Source organism: Geotrypetes seraphini, chromosome 3 (assembly GCF_902459505.1).
Source record: "Geotrypetes seraphini chromosome 3, aGeoSer1.1, whole genome shotgun sequence".
NCBI classification, from domain to species: domain Eukaryota; kingdom Metazoa; phylum Chordata; class Amphibia; order Gymnophiona; family Dermophiidae; genus Geotrypetes; species Geotrypetes seraphini.
Genome location: NC_047086.1, coordinates 219,793,208 through 219,814,241, shown reverse-complemented (window position 1 = coordinate 219,814,241; position 21,034 = coordinate 219,793,208). Strand labels below are relative to the sequence as shown.

Here is a 21,034-nt window from a genome sequence, read left to right as displayed (position 1 = left end):
GCATTGTAAACACAGTGAATGTAACAAACATAAGCCCCTCGCCCTGTAACAACCAAGAATTCAGGACAGGGAAAAATTAGCTGAATTTTAGCAAATGCTCCAAATGTGCACCAATCTAGTCCTACACCATGGCAATAATGAAGAGCGGGGAGAGTGTTTAAAGACTGGAAGATTTAGGAAGTCGGTGTTACTTGGGAAGGAGTTCTTTAAAACAGGAGAACAGGATCCACATCACCTGTGAGATCCCTGAGAAGACAGCTTGTATACATCGGTCAACTCTGCTCCATCTTCATGATGAACACCAAGTGACCATGATGCACACCAGTGATGAACCCAGCAATGCCCTAATGAAAGGGGGGGGGGGAGAGAAAGATAATCACATCACTTATTCTACCTCAAATTGGCAATCAAGGATGACCAAATAGGGCACAATATGCTACCACAAACATCCTACACCCTACTCACCACTGTAGATTCAAAGAGTTCTTTCGGCAACACACTCTCCATGAATCCAATCCGAGACAGCTCATCCCAATATAATGTCTCCTGGCACACAGGAGAACAGAAGTCAGCCCTGTCCAGGAAGCGTGATGTCAGCTCCATCCAGTCTGCTGAAGGCTGGTAGCGATGCAGCTACCCTCTGCCCATGGAGGGCTCCATTCACCACAATTACAGAGTGCACACCGTCTGTGCTCCACTTTGCTATACCAGCAATATTAAAAAAAAAAAAAAAAAAAAAAGCACAAGATCAGGCCAACCTTTACCACTCTATAATGACAGCGAGCATCCCATACTTCATTTTAATACTAATATACTACCAATAGCAAAATCTTCTAATGCAGTTTAAAAACTTAAGAACAGATTAGAATGCAATAAACTGCATAAATTTCATTAAACAAAAGTCAAAATACAGCTCAACCATCTTCTTTTGCTTCTCCACAAGATTCTCTACCTGGATTGTGCTGTAGGCTGCTGTTGTGTTTGAGGTGGTGCTGAATTTCCCCCACACAAGATGGCACTTTCACCTTCATTAGGGTCACTCTCCCCAGAGGAAACATTTCCATCTGCTAGGTGATAAAGAAGAACTGTCATCTTCTTGTTTTAAGGGACCACAGATATAAAAACAGACCGACAGTATGTTGCAAACCCTTCCTAAGTACAACATCACACACAGAATCAGAAGAATAACAAAGTGCTTAGCAGTAAATTTGAGAGACTAAACTAAACTAAACTGAACCTTAGGTTTGTATACCGCGCCAACTCCACAAGCGTAGAGCTCGGCACGGTTTACAGGGTTAGGTTGAAAAGGAGCTACAATGAAGGGTTATAGGAAAGGAGCTAAGAAGATAAAGAGGAACAGGGTGCCAAAGAGCGGGAGGTGTTAGATTTTTGAAAAGAGCCAAGTTTTCAGGTGTTTGCGGAAGGATTGGAGGGAGCTTGAAATTCTGAGTGGGGATGTGAGACTGAGACCATATGCCTAATACTCTCAGTTAGAAGAGAGGTTCATTTGTAGTAAATTTATTAATTTTCTCTACCGTTCTCCCAGAAGAGCTCAGAACGGATTACATGAATTTATTCAAGTACTCGAGCATTTTACCCTGTCTGTCCCCAGCGGGCTCACAATCTATCTAATGTATCTGAGGCAATGTGGGGGGAAAGGTGACTTGCCCAGAGTCACAAGGAGCAGCATGGGTTTGAACCCACAACCCTAGGGTGCTGGAGCCTATAGCTTTAACCACTGCACCACACTCTCAGCAGATAAACATGAATGGTCCATCCAGTCTGCACAACAGACACACTCCAACTGTAAAAAACAGAAAGGAGTCTAGTAATTTAACATCTAATTTTAGATCAACTAACTTAGCCCTTTCTTTACAAAGCTTATGGATGGACTGGTAACATCTCAGTTTTTCGACTATTTGGATCGCCATAATATACTCCATTCATTCTTTACAATCTGGTTTCAGTTCATATTTTAGTATAGAAAGAAAGATTAGGTTCTTACTTTGGTAATCTTTCTTATAGATGTGTTTACTGATCTTGAAATGATAGAGTTCTGTATCTCAATTCGCAAGTTGCTCACAGAAAACTGTCAGTCATGTTTTCAACTCCACCTCCTTCCCAGAGAACTGCTTCTGCCCCCTCAGTTTGTACAAAAGCAATCAAGTAGTATTTTAATAAGAGACATAATTGGAAAGAGGGAAAACGGGGAAAATCCCCAATACCTACAGTTCTGTTCTGCTCTTGTAACAAACATAGTAATCACAAAAAGGAAGAAAGGGCCCTATGTCCCAACTCAACTGGTAAATCCAAAACAATGGAACAATAGTCTCTGAAGGTCATGGGAAATGGTGATTAAAAAGTTTATTCACAATAAATGTCCCAAATATATAAATCATAATTCCAATAGCTATTGGCAGTTTGAGCAATATTTATTTATTTGTTCATTTTTATAGCCCGTCCTCCCCGAGGAGCCCAGAACGGGTTTACATAAAGTTTTTAGGAAAAGAGATATACACACTACAGTCAATACACACTAGTCAATAACATGTACACAATGAAATCACAATAAAAGAAAATAAAAAAATATATGGTTTATATATATTTTGATATTTGAACATTTATTGTGAATAAATCTTTTAATCATCAACACTTCCCGTAACCTCCAGAGACTATTGGACAAATATATAAGGAAAGATTAGAGAAACTGGGGCTCTTTTCCCTAGAAAAGCGGAGACTTAGAGGGGACATGATAGAGACTTACAAGATCATGAAGGGCATAGAGAAAGTGGAGGGGGACAGATTCTTCAAATTTTCGAAAACTACAAATACGAGAGGGCATTCAGAAAAGTTAAGAGGGGACAGATTCAGAACCAATGCTAGGAAGTTCTTCTTTACCCAGAGGGTGATGGACACCTGGAATGCGGTTCCAGAGGGTATAATAGGACAGAGTACGGTTTTGGGATTCAAGAAGGGATTAGACAATTTCCTGAAGGAAAAGGGGATAGAAGAGTATGCAGTGTTCTCCCCAGAAATTTTTTCCAGCCAGGTGGCATGAAAAAGTAGCCGGTTGGGCGGGACAGGGAAATTTGGTGGTGGGGAAAATTAAGGGCTCCTTTTACTAAGCTGCAATAGCGTTTTTAGCGCGTGCAGAATTGCCACGCTACACGGCTAGAACTACCACCAGCACAATGTTGGCGTTAGCATCTAGCATGTGCGGCAATTCTGCGCGAGCTAAGCGTGCGGTAAAACCACTATCGCAGCTTAGTAAAAGGTGCCCTAAATGTGTACTATTTGTATTAGTTAATTATTATTAGTTATTTTCCAATGCTCAATATGACTGCCTTTTTTAAGGTTTGACACTTGTTCCATAATATATATATTAAATTTAAGATGTATCCAATTCTAGAAGTGAATAATTAGATAGTTGCCCTCTTTCAAATGGTATAGAGCAGCGTCTCTCAAACTTTTTTAACTCCGGCACACTAAATGCAGCAAATGCTTTTCAGGCTGGAAAAAATTTCTGGGGAGAACACTGATGCCCTTAGTTTTCAAGGTCCAATCACGTCAAAGAATGATGCTTATCTGGGCAGTTGTATAATAAAAAGAATGGATAAGATAACATGAGAAGTGAAATTGTCATGAATCAGAGGGATACATACCCTGTAGGTCCTAAAAGCAGACTTCTGGATTAGATATAAACTATGAAGGCAGTGGCGTACCTAGCATATGTGACACCCGAGGCCCATCATTTTTGACACCCCCTCCCCATCTGTATGAAAAACATGATTTTTTGTAACAATCCACACATCACACAAGAGTATACCTAGGAAAAGGCAGCATCTTACATATTGCAGTGAGCAGTACATCCAATACACCCATTGTAAAACTAAACAAGCCAGACTATTACAGATCAATCCTACACAGTCAATCCTAACTGAAAACCATGTCTTTCGAACACACCTTCGCCTAGTATGGAATATGTAATCACAAACTAACCCCTCTCCCTTTTACAAAACTGTAATGTGGTTTTTAGCCATGGTGGTAATAGTTCAAACTCTCATAGAATTCTGAGCAATTACTACCATGGCCGGTGCTAAAAAAAACGCTCTACCGTTTTGTAAAAAGGGGATAAAATAGAAAAATGTAGACAAAGGTTAAATTGAACCACCAAGAAGCTGGACTCTGCATACAATGCAACACCACAGAAACAGCAATGCATCTCTCCTAAAGCAAAAAAATAAATAAATATAATTTTTTTCTACATTGTCTTCTCTGGTTTCTGCTTTCCTCATAGTCTTGACACTCTCTTCCTTTCATCCACTGTTTACCTTCTCTCTGCCCCTTCTTTATGGCATCTTATCTCCTTGTATTCCCCTTCCATCTCTCCCTTCACCCCTATTATTCTGACATCCATCTTCTTCCTTTCCCTCCTTCAATGGTCTGGCATCTCTCTCCTCTTCTTCCCTTCCCTCTCCCACACCCCCATGGTCTGGCATTTCACTCTCTTCTCTCCCTTCCCCCCACTTCCATCAGCATCTGCCCCTTTTCTTTCCCTCCAACCAAATTCCATCCAGTATCCTTCCCCCTTATGTCTCTCTCTCCTTTCCCTGCACACCAATTCCATCAGTATCTGCCCCCTTTCTCTCCCTCCACCACCCTTCCATACCACCCTGACCTCCTTTTTCTCCCTCCATCACCCTTCTATACTCCTCTCTCCCTCCAAACCAGCAAGGTCCCATGATGACTGCTTCTGTTGCCTCTGCCTCTGGAAGATGTAAGTGATGTTGGAGGGGGTGGGCCGGCAGACACAGGGAGTTACAGCAAGGTTCCGCAATGACTGCAGCTGCCGGTCCTCCCCTTCTGACGTCACTTACGTCTTCTGGAGGCAGAGGCGGCAAATGCAGTCATCGCAGGACCTTCCTGCACTTCAGTGCGGCTGCCGACTCTGCTTCAGAATAAGTACGGCAGCCGTGCTGAGGTGCAGGTGCCATTTAGAGCAGCTTGGAAGGCTCTGGATCCAGCTGGCTGTGTACCCCCCTAGGGCTGGCACCCGGGGCGGTCTGCCACTGTATGAGGGGACAAAAAATAATAGAAAGAATGGATAACTTGACCGATTTAGACATGTCATACAATTATAACCACAAAAATGTCATAAAATGCAATTCAACACTCAAAAGACTCCAGACGAAAAGCAGACTATAGACAGGAAACCAGAAAAGACCAAACCCATAGTACTAAGATCCAAATGCTAAAATCGGACATGTCCATTACGAAGAGACATGTGGATCACCGCTAATTATAACGAGTGAGTCTTTAAAATATGAGACGGTAACGGATAGCCAGACCTGGTGGACGGAAGTGACAAATACTGGAGTCAAAACCAGAGCACCGTGATAACTTGAATATGGATACCTATTTATACTTTTGAGTAAAATTGCGATAAGAACATGTCATAGAAAAGAATAAATAATGTGTAAACTAAAAACCAAGAACAACATATTGTAACACCGAACTCAGAATTAATGGAACAACATGCTAAAAGAAGTTAACCCTTCCCCCCCCCTCACTGCACCACTTGATAAAACTAAGGAGCGATGTTCTAGAGCAGGGGTGCCCACACTTTTTGGGCTTGCGAGCTACTTTTAAAATGACCAAGTCAAAATGATCTATCAACAATAAAATTAAAAAAAAAAATCCCCACAAAGCACACTGTACGCAGAGAAAATGTTAATAATCATCCCTATTCTGGTTTTTTCAAAGAGGTCAAAGCACTGTCACCTCAGTAACAACCATACAAAAATAGACAAATACTCCCCCCCTCTCTTTTTACTAAACCATGATAGCAGTTTTAGCGCAGGGAGCTGCGCTGAATGCCCAGCGCTGCTCTTGACGCTCATTAGGCTCCCTGCGCTAAAAAACGCTATTGCGGTTTAGTAAAAGGGGACCATAGTGTAAAATATAGACAGCAGATATAAATTCAGACACATTTTGATCAGTAAATTTAAAATAAAATCATTATTTCCTACCTTATTGTCTGGTGATTTCATGAGTCTCTGGTTGCACTTTCTTCTTCTGACTGTGCATCCAATCTTGCTACCCTTCTTTCAGCCTGTATGCTTCCTCTCCTCCTGACCTCATTCCCCTCCCCACAACTTTTTCTTCCTCTCTTCCTGCCCTTTCTTTCTCTCTTCCTGTCCTCTTACTTTCTTTCTCCTTGCCCTCCCCCAAGCCACTGCCAATGTCACTGCCATCGGGGAACAGGCCCCAAAGCCGCTGGCCGCCGCCCCCCCCCCCAAGCTCTCCCTACTTCGGGCCGACCAGCATTCCTCTTTCCGATGTCAATTCTGCCGTTGGAGAAGAAGGCTGATCAGCCCAACATCACAATCGATTGGGGGAAATGCTGCCGGGTCCTGCCTTCGCGGAAACTGAAAGTAGGCAGGACCCGGCAGCAAGAAGAGCAAATGGAAAGCTTCACTGACCTGTCTCCTGCCTTAGCCCGTAGCGAACTTATGCTTCGGGGATCTAACATGTGCGTGCCAGCTTCCCTTCTCTTCCCCCCCTCCCCCCTGGACATAACTTCCGGTTTCGGAGGGAAGAGAAGGGAAGCCGGCACGCACACGTTAGAGCCCCGGAGAATAAGTTCGCTACGGACTAAGGTGAAATCTTCAAGCCGGCTTTTTTTTTTTTTTTTATGTTGAGCAGCAGCAGTGGCAGAAGAATTTAGCTGGGCGGTCATCTAAATTACCCAGGCGGACCGCCCAGCTGAAAGGCCCTAGGGAGAACACCGAGTATGGATAGAGGATCACTATACAGATCCTGGACCTAATGGGCCACCGCATGAGCGGACTTGCTGGGCATGATGGACCTCTGGTCTGAACCAGCAGAGGCACTGCTTATGTTCTTATAGCAATCAACATAACATCCAAACTTGTACAACCAGCACTAACCATGTACAGAGCTTGTAGCTACCCGCATGGCTTGCTATCAAACAAAGGCTTAAACCAGACCATATAGTCCTAAGGATTTTCCTATGCATTATCTATTTTTTTTAATCGCATTATCTATTTTTTTTAATCCTCTCACCTCCTCTGTCATACAGAGAATTCTTCATATCCAGACTATTGATCCTAAGGCAGAAGGCAGGCAAAGCCCATTCACAGGACAGGGCTTCAGGATCACTAGATACATATACAAGAAAGAAGATTACCAAGGTAAGAAACAAATCTTTCTAGTGCAATGTATCTAGTGGCCCTGAAACAATAGAAATGTACCAAAGCAATCCCCAGAGTCTAGGGCAGGTCTACTGCACCTGCCTTTAAGATGGAGGCCCCGAAAGCGGTATCCTTCCCGGATGCAATGTCCACCCTACAGAACCTGGTGAAGGTATGGAGAGTAGACTATGAAGCCACTTTACAAATCTCCATGGGCAAGACAGCCCTAAACTCTGCACATGAGGCAGTAACTCCTCTAGTAGAATGTGCTCTAAATGTGATCATCGGCTGTTTACCACAGCCCACAAATGTGGAGGAAATGGCCACTTGAATCCATCTGCAAATCAAGGCTTTAGATGTCAAGTCTCCCTTTCTTGGCATGTCTGGTAAGAACAAAAAATTGATCTGATAGGCAAAACTCATTGGTAACTTTGAGGTACCAAAGAACCACTTATTTGACATCCAGCAAATTTAACGTTTTATCCTTTTTCTTCAACCCCTCTAGGGCGAAAGGTGGGCAAACATACTTCCTGGTTGACGTGGAAGGCCAAGACCACTTTCGAAAAGATGAAAGGAACCGTGCACAAGGAGAGCTCTGATTCTGTGATATAAGGAATGTCCCCTGCAGGAACGAGCTTGCAACTCGGAAACTTGTGCTGATGTAATCGCTACCAGGAATATTGTCTTGATTGTAAGATCCAAAAGGGAAGCCTCCCTTATGGGCTTATACTGAGCTGTACTGAGACCCTGTAACACGATGTTAAGGTTCCAGTAAGGAAAACAGGAAAGTGCCAGAGAGTTCAAACTCAGAGCCCCTTTAATTAACCGAGCAACATCTGGATGAGAGGCTAGGGAGCCTCTTTCCCCCCCAAACTTGAAACATAAAAGGCCTGCCATCTGCACTTTCAGTGATCCTACCAACAGCCCCTTCTGAAGACCTTCCTGCAAGAAGTCAAGAACTATTAAAATCGAAGCTCGTGAATGCTCTACATCCTTCATCGCACACCATCACTGAAAGAAAGGACTTCCAGGCCATAGCATTAGTGCTGCCCAATTCAGGGAAATTTTTTTTGCTTTGATTCAGCCTATTGAATCGATTTTTCGATTCGATTTTCCTGCCCAATTGGGTGGGGTATTTTTTTTGTTGTTGTTTTTTTTTTTTTTTTTCAAACATCCTATGGGTTTATTTTATAGCCTCTTCACTCCCTTTGCCCTCTCCAACCTACATTGGCACTGTGGTATAAACAAAATAAACAAGACTTTTCCTCTCTCTGTTAAATCCTAGCTCACGTTCACGGTCTAACACCAGCTCTGGCAGGATACACATTTAAAATCTGACATATTGTAATCACAAAACAGAAAATAAAATTTTTTCCACCTTTTGTTGTCATATCGTGTTGGTCCCAGGCTCTGGTTGTCTTCTAATCAGGGTCTCCTCCTTTATTCTTTCTCCGTGCTAATTATCCATCTTCCATCTCTGTTCTCCCCTTCCGTTTCCCTTCCCTTCCCCGGAGGTCTGGCATCTTTCCATTTTTTCAGCTGCAGCGATGGACCCCCACCATCCCCAGATCCACCATCTCTCCTTTTCTCAACTACCCTTCATTCAGCATCTTTCCCTCATTCCCCACCATCCCAGGGTCCACCAGCTGTCCCTTTCTCTTCCCAACTACCCTCCTTTCCAGTATCTCTATCCCCCACATCCCCTCCACACCATCCCTTGTGTCCTTCTCTCCTCCCTTTCTGTTCCTTCCCTCCTTAAATCTCATTATCCACCATCTCTCTCCCTGTCCTCTGTTTTTAGACCCATTATTTCTTCCCCCCCCCAGTCTGGTATATGCATGTCTCTTTGAACCTCCCCTTCCCTCCCGTGAACTTCTACACCAGGGCCCCCCTCCCCCGAGCCTCCCGCTCTTACCTTAAGATAATCAGCAGCCTGAAGAGAGGATCGTGGTGCTGTAGCGATCTTTGCAAGCTGCCATCGTCCTCAGCACCACGTTCGCTCTACCGCGGTGCAGACCCTCCTCTAACGTCAGGGGCAGGATTGCGGCAGAGCCAATGTCGTGCTGAGGACTACGGCAGCCTGCAAAGATCCTCTCTACAGCACCGCGATCCTCTCTGCAGGATGCCGATTATCTTTACGTAAGAGCGGGGAGGCCAGGGGGAAGCCAAGGCAGCACTTCTTGACTGACCCTCACCCCTTAAACAGCAGCGGCAAGCCAGCAAGATTCAGCGCTGCCGCTCCTGCTTTAGGAGGCAAGGGGGAGAGTTAGTAACTGAATCTGCGAGGCTGATTTTTTAAAAAAACAAATCAAATCAATTCACTTGATTCAAATTGGTGAATCAAATCAATTCGGTGAATCAAATCAGTGAATCAATTAGCATAGGCTGCCACCGTCGATGGCATCTTAGCTCTGAGCAATGGGCGACGACATATGAATAACCTTTGCTCGTCATGGCCACCCACTCAAGAGCTATGCTATAAGCTTAAAGCATTCCGGATTATCGATAGGAGCTGGTCCCCAAGTGAGAAGATCTGCTTGGATTGAGAGTCTGAGTCCTTCGTCCCTCTGGAGATGCCATACCATTGTCTACGAAGCCTAAATCAGGTGCTACCAGGACCACCAAACCTGGATGATTCACAATCCTACAAATGACTCAACTGAGCATGGGCCACAAGACACACATATACAAGAGCTCTCGTCTCCAGTCACAGTTGGACTAACGTGCCCAACCCCTCGCTTCCGAGTTCGTATCTTTGGAGGCCCCCACCGTCAAACTATGGCATCAAATGAATGTAGAGTCAGTGATCATTCCCCCAGGGCAAGAGTCTGCCTATTGAAAGTCAGCATGCACCTTTTCTTCTCCTGCTACATGCAAGGCCAAAAGAGACTGCAAGTAAGTTTCTGCCCACCGAAAAAAAAGTTGAGCTTCTAGGCACAACAGGGAACTTCTGGTGCCTTCTCGTCTGTTGACATATCTACCGGTCACATTATTTGAGAAGACTGACTGCCTTGCCTTCCAAAGACTTTTCTAGTGCCTGAAGCACCAAATGAATGAATGGCTCCAAGTTCCAGCTCTGCTGAACCTGAGTCCAATGCCCCTAGGCCTGTTGCAATGACTCCCCCTCAACTGTAAAGGCTGGCATCAGTCGTTAGTATCTCCCAGGAGGAGATACGAAAAGGCATGCTCCTGGAAAAGAGCAGCTGACCTCAGCCACCACCAAAGGCTGCTTTTCGCTGTATGTAGCCAGGGGGACAAGCAAGAGAGGAGAAAGTCTTGGAGGGGTCTCATGTGCACTCTGGCCCAGGGATCCACCTCAATGGTTGCCACCATCGACCCCAGGTCCTGAAGATAATGCCATGTCGTCCGAACCAGCCTCTGGAGAAGCTTCAAAGTCTGCTTCTGGAGCTTCAGTGTGAATGGAAACATTTGGCCTAGGGCCATTTTGAACACGACTCCCAGGTGCTCCTGGCGCCGAGTCGGTTCCAGCTGACTCTTCTTGAAGTTGTCTATCCAGCCCAAGTCACTCTCAAAACCACCAGTTCACCTTCCTCTTTGGATGGAATTCTGATGAGCCAATCATCCAAATATGGGTGGCACTGAACCCCAGATTTGTGAAGGTGTGCTGTCACCACCGCTATCACCTTTGTAAAGGTGCAAAGTGCCATGGCCAGGCCAAAGGGAAGCCACACAGAACTGAAAATGATGCTCCAGCACATGAAATTGCAAGTACCTCCTGTGGGCCAGAAAGATGGGAATGTAAAGATAGGCCTCTGTCAGATCAACGGAGACAAGAAATCCCCCTGCTATGACTCACCGAACGGTCTCCATGCAGAAGTGCAGTACCTTCAGTACCGTACTGACCAACTTGAGGTCTAGAATTGGCCTCCAATTATCAGAGTTTTTCTCTGGCACAATGAAGTATATGGACTATCAGCTCAAGTCAGAGTCTGCGTCCGGGACCAGCTCTATTGCCCGAAGAGCCAGTAGCCTTTGTACTGAAGCCTGAACTTTGAGGGCTCTCTCTGGCCAGCCAGCTGGAAAATCTACAAAGTGGTCTGGCAGGGGGGGGGGACACAGAAATCAATTTTGTACCCCTCTAGGACCCATCAGTCTGCAACAATCTGAGATCAATCAATCAAAAGGCTGACAGTCTGCTCCCTACATGGGAGCGGGGGTTCAGCCCCTGCCTTGCATCATTGTGCTTTCTTGGACGCTGTAGAGAAGAGAGCCCGAGGTTTCCTATTTTCTGCCCCCACTGAACCTCTGATATGACCCCCAACTCCAGGCTGTCCAGGGTCTGTTGTCTAGTAAGACCTTGGGGCAATAGTCCACAACAGGCCATCAGGTCATCTAGGCCCTTGCCAAAAAGCATCTGCCCCTGAAAAGGAATCTTGCTTAACATATCTTTAGAGGCAGAGTCCCCCCACCCACTGGCTGATCCAGAGCATTCATCGGGAAGATAGCATAGGCTGAGACATTGCTCATAACTCTGGTGATAGCTATATGATATCTATAATCTATTACAGTGTTTCTCCGAAAATAAGATAGTGTCTTATATTAATTTTGGGTCCAAAATATGCACTAGGGCTTACTTTCGGAGATGTCTTCTTTTTTTCATGTACAACAATCATCTCTCCTTCCTCTCCTCCACCCCAATTCTTCCACTTTCCTTTCTCTCCCCTCCATGTGCCGCATCATTTCTCCCCTCTCACCCATCCCTTTGTGAAGCATCTTTCTATCCCTCCCTTCTTTCCCATTCCCCTGTACAGCAGAACCCCAACAACCCTCCCACCGTGAGACTGACATACCTCCGCTGTAATGCCTCCTAAAGCAGCAGGGGTGGGGGTTGCTAAATTGACAAATCCGATTTTTTTCAGCAAATCAGGTAGCACTAGTGTGAAGGATGGAGTCAGGGAGTGTTAGGGACATTCGGGAGGGGGGGGGCTTTAGGGGTCAATCTTAACTAGGGCTTATATTAGGAGCATCTTTAAAAATCATGCTAGGGCTCATTTCCAGGATAGGTCTTATTTTCGGAGAAAGAGTATATAATTTAACCCAGAGAGGAGCATTGGGGATCTCATCATTCTGCAGGCCTGAGGCTCAAGATAGGTGGGTATGGCAAGCAAGTCCCACAAAGGAAGACAGCTACTGTTTTAATCCCTAGAGCCAAAGCATCAAATTGTTGCTTGAAGAGCAAGTCCACTTTACAGTCCTGGAGTATCTTTTAACACCATACCTTCTTCACTAGTGGCCTGAACCACAAGCGAGTCCACCTTCAGCTGAACAATCAGCTGTTGAAAATCCAGCGCCATCAGATAAAGCTTTGCCATAGTCTTAGCCACTTGCAGGGACTCTTCTGGTGACTCCCAGTGGTGCTTGACCAGCTTGGTGACACAAGCAGCAAAGATTGATCCCACCATCAACAACCTACTGATAAATTCAACAGACATCAAAATATTCCGAAAAGAAATCAAAACTCATCTCTTCAAAAAACACTTTCCATCATCATAACCCCTCAACAACAATAGAAAATACTCCCATGACCACCACCATCACCACCATAGCAATACATCAGAACCCTGACTCTTATTATTTCTATTCATCACAACAACCTACCAGAATCCTGACTTTACTATATCTACTCATCACAACTACTTATCATAATCTACTATTAGCTTTCAAGCTCTTCCGAAAAACCCAGATTAACAATTGTATCTTGACACTTTCTTGAATTTATGCACTGCACCGCTACTGGAAATGTCCAGTCTTATAAATTGTAATCCGCTTAGAACCGCAAGGCACAAGCGGAATATAAATCACTAATGTAATGTAATGTAATACAAGGGCAAAAACGTGGTTGGAACCACAGAGCTACTCATAACTGAGCACTGTGACGAGGAAGCTGGAGGAACGTCCAGCTTTAATTCTTATAGCAAAGTGGAAATAATGCTTGAGAGCATAGATGTTTTGAACAACCAGCGCACTGATGGGGATCTTCTTCTCCCTGATCCAGGACTGCCACTGCTTCTTGACTGCTGTTCTTATGCAAAGCTAGCAGATCTCTGCCAGAGAAAACTTCATCCTGGGACAAAAGTGGCAAGGAATTGGACTTTCCATCCTCCCACTCTATAACAAACTGAACCTCCTGGTCCAGGTCTGTGTCATCAATCTGGTCAGGGTGCATGTTGAGGTGAGTTCTCTCCTGCACCATTGCCACTGGTATGCTGCAAACAGATGCTGAGGATCCCCAGCAGTTCAAATAAATATACTACATAAGGTTCATAAAATCTGTAGTGAAGCTTTGTACTGGGAGTCTTGAGCACAGCAGGGGCCCCTCCCGGTCTTCCTGGGCTCAGCGGCACCCATGTGACAGCACTTGGTCAAACTACTTTCGGAGCAGCCCAGAAAGAGTCTCTTTCCATAGGAATGTACCTCCTGTGCCATCTTGTTGAAAAAATGAATGGTCAAATGACACCAAAGATATCTGTGGCTGAGGGACCTTAGGCTGAATGGACCTCCTTTATCTATTTGTCAGCATATTATCATTCCATCAAGCACCTGCAATCAACCCACATCATCTCTGGATATGAAGCTCCACACCATCACACTCAGAGGATGCTTCATGGTGGCAGTAGTACACTCTGGAAAATAGCCCTTGCCTAATCACCAACGAACATAGTAGACAGTCATTCCCAAATACAGAGATTCAGGTCCCATCGCTCCACAACACCTTCTTTCACTGCTCTGTGGTCCAGCTGGCATGCTCTTTACCCAAGTCAAATATTTCTGTCACTGAACTGCATTGAGGAAGGGTTTTTTTCTGGGAATTCTTGTTCACAGGCCTGCTTTCACCAGTCTCCAGAAAACTGTCCAGCCTGACACCGACACCCCTGTTTCAGCCAGTGACATTGACATCAGTGACAGTTAATGTCCGATTCTGTACAGCAATTCTCACTATCTTATCAGTCTGAGGTGTTATAACCTTTCTCCAGCCCCTTCCAGCCTTGTTTTTGATGCTTCTAGTCTCTTCAAAGTGCTTGTAGAGTTTCAGTACCCCGGCTAGTACACATCTTGACAAATTTTGGCTGCAATCTCTCAGCAACTGTAGCCTTCTTTTCTTAAGGTTATGGCTGTTGCTCTCTTTATAGGTAACCAGTCAAGTCTCTTCTGTAAAATTTAGCATACAGCTGTAATTTTAGTGTATTTAGACAATCAATATTCATTCAATTCAATTAAATCACAATTAATGAAAAATAGCAATTCAAATTGTCATATTGCACACAGGCTAAATATCAGAGCATGAAAATGAAACAACCTACTGTATGTACTCAAAATCTAAGCAATACAGATCAAAAGAAACACAACCAATTGCTTACCTTTTTGGTGTCAAATCACTAAAACGTCATTCCTAACCACAAAATAAAATTACTACACAATATTACCAGTAATGTTTATAAACAAAGAATGTTTATAAATTATCATTCACTGCAGGATTAAATAAGTAACTGGAGCAACAGTTGAATAGAGTTCTATGATCTCAAAAAAACAAATTTCCACAATTTTGGCCACTACTTTAAAATCAGATTGGCAAATCTAGGTGTCCCCAAGGGCTAATCCTGCTAGCAGCAGACCTCAGCTGCGTGGGTCAGCGTCTTCTCCCAGACAGAGGTCCCAACAATGCAAACTTCTGGGTACAAAGCCTCCAAATGAACACTGAGAAAAATATCCGAAAATAATAAAACCACAGAACAGATTAGAAGCACTTCTGAGCAACTTACTTGCAGAAAACAAATTAAGGGGGCAGGAGCAGCTCCCTGGGAAGGAGATGAGAGTTGACATACAGAACCCTATCAATTCAGCTTGTGGCAGTGATTATTCTCATCCAGCGATTACACAGGTTCATGTTTATTTTTGTTTGCGATTTAATTTGATACCTTGTCAACTAGGGACCTCTGATGAAGGCGTATAGCCAAAACACGGACCGTGTCCAGGTTCCTTGGTTTGTAAAAAGGTGGTAACATTAACTGCAAATTAACTTGATATAACATAACTTGAACCGCAAGGTATTGGCGGAATAGAAATCAGTAATGTAATGTAATAACTTCTCCAGAGACCCTTTGGGAATGCTTAAAAGCCGTAATGTGGGGTAAAATTATTGCCCTGGGGACACACGTTCGGAGGGAACGTATGCATAAGATTAGAGAGTTGCGTGATCAGATTTACATACTAGAATGGAACCGTAAGGGTGGGACACTATCACCTGATAAAGAAGCAAAATTACAACAACTTAAATTAGATCTTCAGGCGTTAGATTTGGAGATAATAAGTATTAGACTCCAATGGCTATGCCAAGAATACTTTGAAACAAGCGGGTAGAATCTTGGCCCATAAGCTGAAAAAAAGACAACTTCGTAATGCTATCACTCGTGTACAAGGCCCCACTGGAGATTGTACTACTGTAGGCCAGATTCAGCAAGCTTTTATTAACTTTTATCAACAATTATACCAACCTGAAAATATAGTGGAAAAAGCTAACATTCGTGCGTATTTGGATTCAATACAGCTACCTAGTCTTACTCTGCAACTTTCCCTCCCTATCACAGTGGAAGAACTAACATGGTTTATAAATAATACACCACTGGGAAAATCACCAGGATTAGATGGTTTTACTGCAAAATTTTATAAGACATTTCGAACGACTTTGATCCCAATGCTGAAATTTTTTAATACCTTGGTAGACAGACAGGAACTGCCCTATTCATGGCATCTAGCAGGTATAACTTTGATATTAAAACCTGGTAAAGATCCGATATCCTGCTCTTCTTATAGACCCATCTCATTACTAGATGTGGACTATAAATTATTTACTAAGATTCTAGCTAAACGTCTACAAATATATATGCTGCAACTAGTGGTTGATGATCAATCGGGATTTGTACAAGGTCGACAGACCTTCAGTAATATCCGTCTGTCATATATTATGTCAAGCTGGTGGTGGAAATGATTCGACTCTTATTTTGGGTATCGATGCCGAGAAGGCATTTGATAGGGTTTATTGGCATTATCTATTTCAAGTGTTAGAAAAGTTGGGGATATCTGGAACTTTCCTACACTGGCTCCTATTGTTATATAAGGCCCCATTGGCTTCAATTAATATCAATGGTGGATATACTGAATGCTTTATTTTGGGGAGAGGGACTCACCAAGGCTGTGCTTTATCACCCGTTCTTTTTGCATTAGTTATGGAGCCTCTTGCACAATTGGTGTAACAAACTCCAAACATCTCTGGTATAAGCTGCGGTGGGTTGGAAACAAAAATCTTATTACTTGCAGATGACATTCTTTTCACAATACGAGACCCTTCCACCTCGCTGAAAGCTGTAGTAGAAGTTCTTACAACTTTTGGACAGATGTCAGGATTTCGGATAAATATGTCGAAGTCAGAAATCTTGGATATTACCTTGTCAGATTTAGTTAGAGGATGGATTTCTTGTAACTACACTTTTAAATGGGCACAACAATCTTTACGATATTTGGGGATTAATTTAACAAAAAATGTAGAACTGTTATATGCTGTTAACTATCTCCCACTTCTGAAAGCGATTTGGCAGGATATTGAAAGATGAAAACATCTAAATATTTCCTGGCTGGGTAGAGTACAAACAATAAAGATGGTGGTGCTTCCGAGGCTGTTATATCTTTTCTCAGCCCTACTAATACCTTTACCCAAAAAAATTTTTTATACAGCTAGAGCGGAAGATATTCACTTTTATCTGGCACCATAAAACTCCAAGAGTTTCACGGCAATGATGTATCAACCTAGAAAATTGGGAGGAATGACAGTACCACAATTTCAATATTATTATCAAGCAGCCCAATTACGATATTTAGTAAATTGGAAATGGGATAGTGGAAAATCTTGGGTATGTACGGAACAGGAATTACTGGGAGGGTTTCCACTGTGGACAATACTTTGGCTTCAATTCTCACAACTCTCTATAATAGCTAAGAACTCTAACCCTGTAATACGACACACTCTTGACCTGTGGATTCAGGTACATAGGTGATGCTACGGGGATAAAAAATATTTTATGAGGGTAGCTATTATATATATGCCTAATTTTACTCCGGGAGAAGTTGATGTGGCCTTTCATCTCTGGGGAAAGAAAGGTCTCAAAGTATTAGGCCAATTGTTGGAAGATGGGAAAATTATCCCTTTTGAATTACTGAGAGAAGAATATGGCCTCGTACCAAACGATTTATTTTATTACAGACAAATCGAAAGTTTTATTAGAAAAATGGTTTTAAAAGAATCAGTTGCTGCACAACAGTCGGATTTAGAGACGGCAATGATAAGAGAGAGTGGGAGAGGAAGCATTACTAGATTATATAGTGCACAATTGGGGCATCTTCATCCCCCTTTGAAATATAGACGTCGCTGGGAAAAGATTACTGGTAAAACTTACTCTGACAAGGAATGGTTTAAAATATTGCATTCTCTCTTATTATGGCACTATAGAAAATTGATATAAGATGCTTTTTTGTTGGTATTATACGCCAGCATGCTTGTGAGCTATGTATGGGAATGGATCGGATAAATGTTGGAGAGGATGTATAGAAGTAGGCACTTTTGAACATATTTGGTGGTACTGTACTAAAGCACAGATTTATTGTGAAAAAGTAATTTCCTTTATTGAGGAAGTACTAGGCATTCCAATCCCTAAGACCATGGAGTGCTGTTTGTTGAACAAAGGACCAGAAGCCCTACCTTTGAAGTATCAGAAATGGATACATTTGATAATGACAGCAAGAAGACTTGTTCTGGCATCCGCCTGGAAACAACCAGAACTACCAGGGCTGAGACTATTACTGGCTAAAGTAAAATATATTATATAAATATACGTTGTAGATAGTTAAAGTAGGGGTTCATTCACACCAAAAATAACAAAAACAGGACATTTGACAAAATCATAAATAAACGGAGAAAAATAAACCTCAATTGTGGGTCGCCGGGACTACACAAGTACCCAAAGCTCACCACCTCATCACGGGTTTATAAAAAAAAAAAAAAAAAACAACTCCGTACAGTTATAAGTTACTTTCATACTTCAGTATCTCTTTAAAAGAATAATTTTCAAAATATTCTCAAAGGATTTGAATTTCAACGTCCTATAATTTTCTGTAAATAGGTGAAACAGCCCCAAACTAACTATATATGTGGCAATCAGCTACAGCTGTAGGCAAATTCAAAACAGGGTCTAGTAGCGTGGTTATAAAACCTGCATAGTAGCGTGTATAAGAGAGTCAAACACTCATCTGAAGAAACATCTTCGTCCCGATAGAAAAGATCTTCTATTTCGCCTGAAAGCAGGCTACTTCAGGGGATTCGTTTACACCAGGTTATCTCCACGCTGTCAGCTGTATACCGGGAGGCCTGCTTCTCTCAAAATGGCACTTATTTGGTTAAAGTAAAATATATACAGCAGATGTATAAATTAACAGTTCTTCGGAGAAATCAGTTACAGAATTATAATATCATTTGGAGTACATATGAAATTTGGATTACTTCTCAAAACAATCATCCCAATTGATCTCTGATTTATAAATCTGTGCTTACACTATACATATCTCCTGCACCCATCCTTCCACAGGGGTTGGGGGTGGAGATTGGAGGGCGAGATGGGAGGGTTGAGAAATATCAGACATTATAGAAACATAGAAAATGAAGGCAGAAAAGGGCCATGGCCCATCAAGTCTGCCCACTCAATTTTAAAATTTTAGTATTTATTATGTAATAATGATGTAATGAATCAATGAATTGTGTTGTATACAACTCTATAAATTTGGATGTTTTTAATTGCATTATTTTCCAATAAAAGGAAAAAAAAGATATAATAAACATAGTCTGCATCTTGTACGCTTGTCTGCAGTTTCCTTTGCTTTTGTTTGTACTGTCTCTTCCTCACTGCAGATTGTGTTGGATTCTGTTTTTTGTTCTTAGTGTTGTTGAAGGCACATGATGGCGATCATTCTGTGTGTTAATCGGTGGAACTATTGTAAATATCTTTTCATCTGTAAACCAGATGAAGCAGACATTATGCTCCAAGTACTTGGTCAAAAGCTGCTTGCACTATTTCAGGCAGGTGTCTGTTGTGTAAAGTTAACTCTTGGGCACAAAACTTTTTAAGACGCTTTAATTTCAGATCATCATGAATTATCCTAACCACAGTTGTCTGATTTATTCCTGCTTCTCTTGCCATTTGGCAAGTTGTTTTGTGCGTTTGTGGTGTCCTCCTGGCTCAGTACAAGATTGCGTACGGCAATGTGCTCGTGTGCAAATCGAGCACAGTCATCTGCTGCCTGGCTTACAATCCACAGTGCCTGTTGCTCGGATCTTGCGTAACAGCACTTCAAGGCCATTTTTGTTCCAACCCTTCTGTGAGAACTCTTTCAGCAATTGTTGACTACTGTAACCTTTTAGAAGTACCAATTTCTTTATCAGAATTCGGTCTTCTGCAGTGTAAACCATTTTGATACACAGACTGTTTACAAACTATTGTCTGTTTCTGCACATATCCCAAAGCAACAATTCATTTTCACAAGGTAGTGTTGTGGTACGGTGGGAAATATTTACAACATTTTACATCAACTTCATTCAGGACACAATGCATTAAACTTCATAAGAATTGGCCGAGTTCTATGGAAGATACGGCAAAAAAACATTTTGGTGTGATTTTTTTTCAATTCACAGTATATATGGTAAAGATGAAAGATGGAGTAACCCATGTGGTGTTTAGCACAGTTACTTACCCTAACAGGTATTATCCAGGGACAGCAGGCAGATATTCTCACATATGGGTGATGTCATCCAAGGAGCCCCGATGCAGACAGCTGCAAAAGCTCTTTTGCTTTAAGAATTTTAGAAAGTTTGCAACTGACCGTACCACACATGCTCAAGTGCCCTCCCGCCCAACGTAAAGCATGCGTCTCCTTAGTTCAGATAGCCAGCTAAGAAGCCAACCAGGGAGTTGGGTGGGTTGTGAGAATATCTGCCTGCTGTCCCTGGATAACACCTTGTTACGATAAGTAACTATGCTTTATCCCAGGACAAGCAGGCAGCATATTCTCACGTATGGGTGACCTCCAAGCTAACCAGAATGGGATGGTGGGAGTGTTGGCGTTTAGGAAAATAAATTTTGTAATACTGCTTGGCCAAAATGGCCATCCCATCTGGAATAGGATTCCAGACAGTAATGAGAAGTAAAGGTATGAACCGAGGACCAAGTAGCAGCTTTGCATATTTCATCAATAGTAGTGGATCTAAGGAAAGCTACTGAAGCTCTAACTTTGTGGGCTGTGACTCACCCTCCAGGTGCAGCCCAGCCTGAGCATAACAAAATAAGGTGCAAGCCAACCAGTTGGAAATTGTCCTTTTGGAAACAGGATGACCCAACTTGTTTGGATCAAAGGAGACAAAAAGTTGAGAAGATCTATGTGATTTAGTCCTTTGCAAATAGTAGGCGAAAGCACGTTTGCAGTCCAGAGTATGAAGAGCTGTTTCTCTAGGATGTGAATGAGGATTAGGAAAAAACACTGGAAGAACAATTGATTGATTGAGATGAAATTCTGTAACTACTTTAGGTAAGAATTTTGGATGAGTGCAGAGTACCACCTGATCAAGATGGAATACTGTAAATGGTGGGTCCGCTACCAAAGCTTGTAGCTCACTGACTCTGCAAGCAGACCTGAGAGAGACGAGGAAGACAACCTGCCAAGTAAGATATTTAAGATGAACCATAAATATTGGTTCAAATGGA

General features: G+C 42.8%; 2 protein-coding genes across 5 annotated transcripts in view; both read right to left on the bottom strand.

Moving 5' to 3' along the window:
* LOC117357250 (histone-lysine N-methyltransferase 2D-like) overlaps positions 1–507 on the bottom strand; it is a 468,534-nt gene extending 468,027 nt beyond the window's left edge. The window contains 3 exon segments of the mRNA XM_033937621.1: positions 236–264; positions 267–344; positions 501–507. Coding sequence (XP_033793512.1) covers positions 236–264; positions 267–344; positions 501–507 — 114 coding nt within the window.
* LOC117357919 (histone-lysine N-methyltransferase 2D-like) overlaps positions 474–21,034 on the bottom strand; it is a 104,551-nt gene continuing 83,990 nt past the window's right edge. For 2 of the 4 annotated variants that reach the window (XM_033939183.1, XM_033939181.1), the window contains 2 exons: positions 953–1,067; positions 474–702 (listed from right to left, as the gene is read on the bottom strand). In XM_033939183.1, the coding sequence (XP_033795074.1) occupies positions 594–702; positions 953–1,067 (224 nt within the window). In that variant the 3' untranslated portion in view covers positions 474–593. The remainder of the gene's footprint in view (positions 703–952; positions 1,068–21,034) is intronic. The other 2 variants (XM_033939184.1, XM_033939182.1) reach the window with 1 other exon arrangement.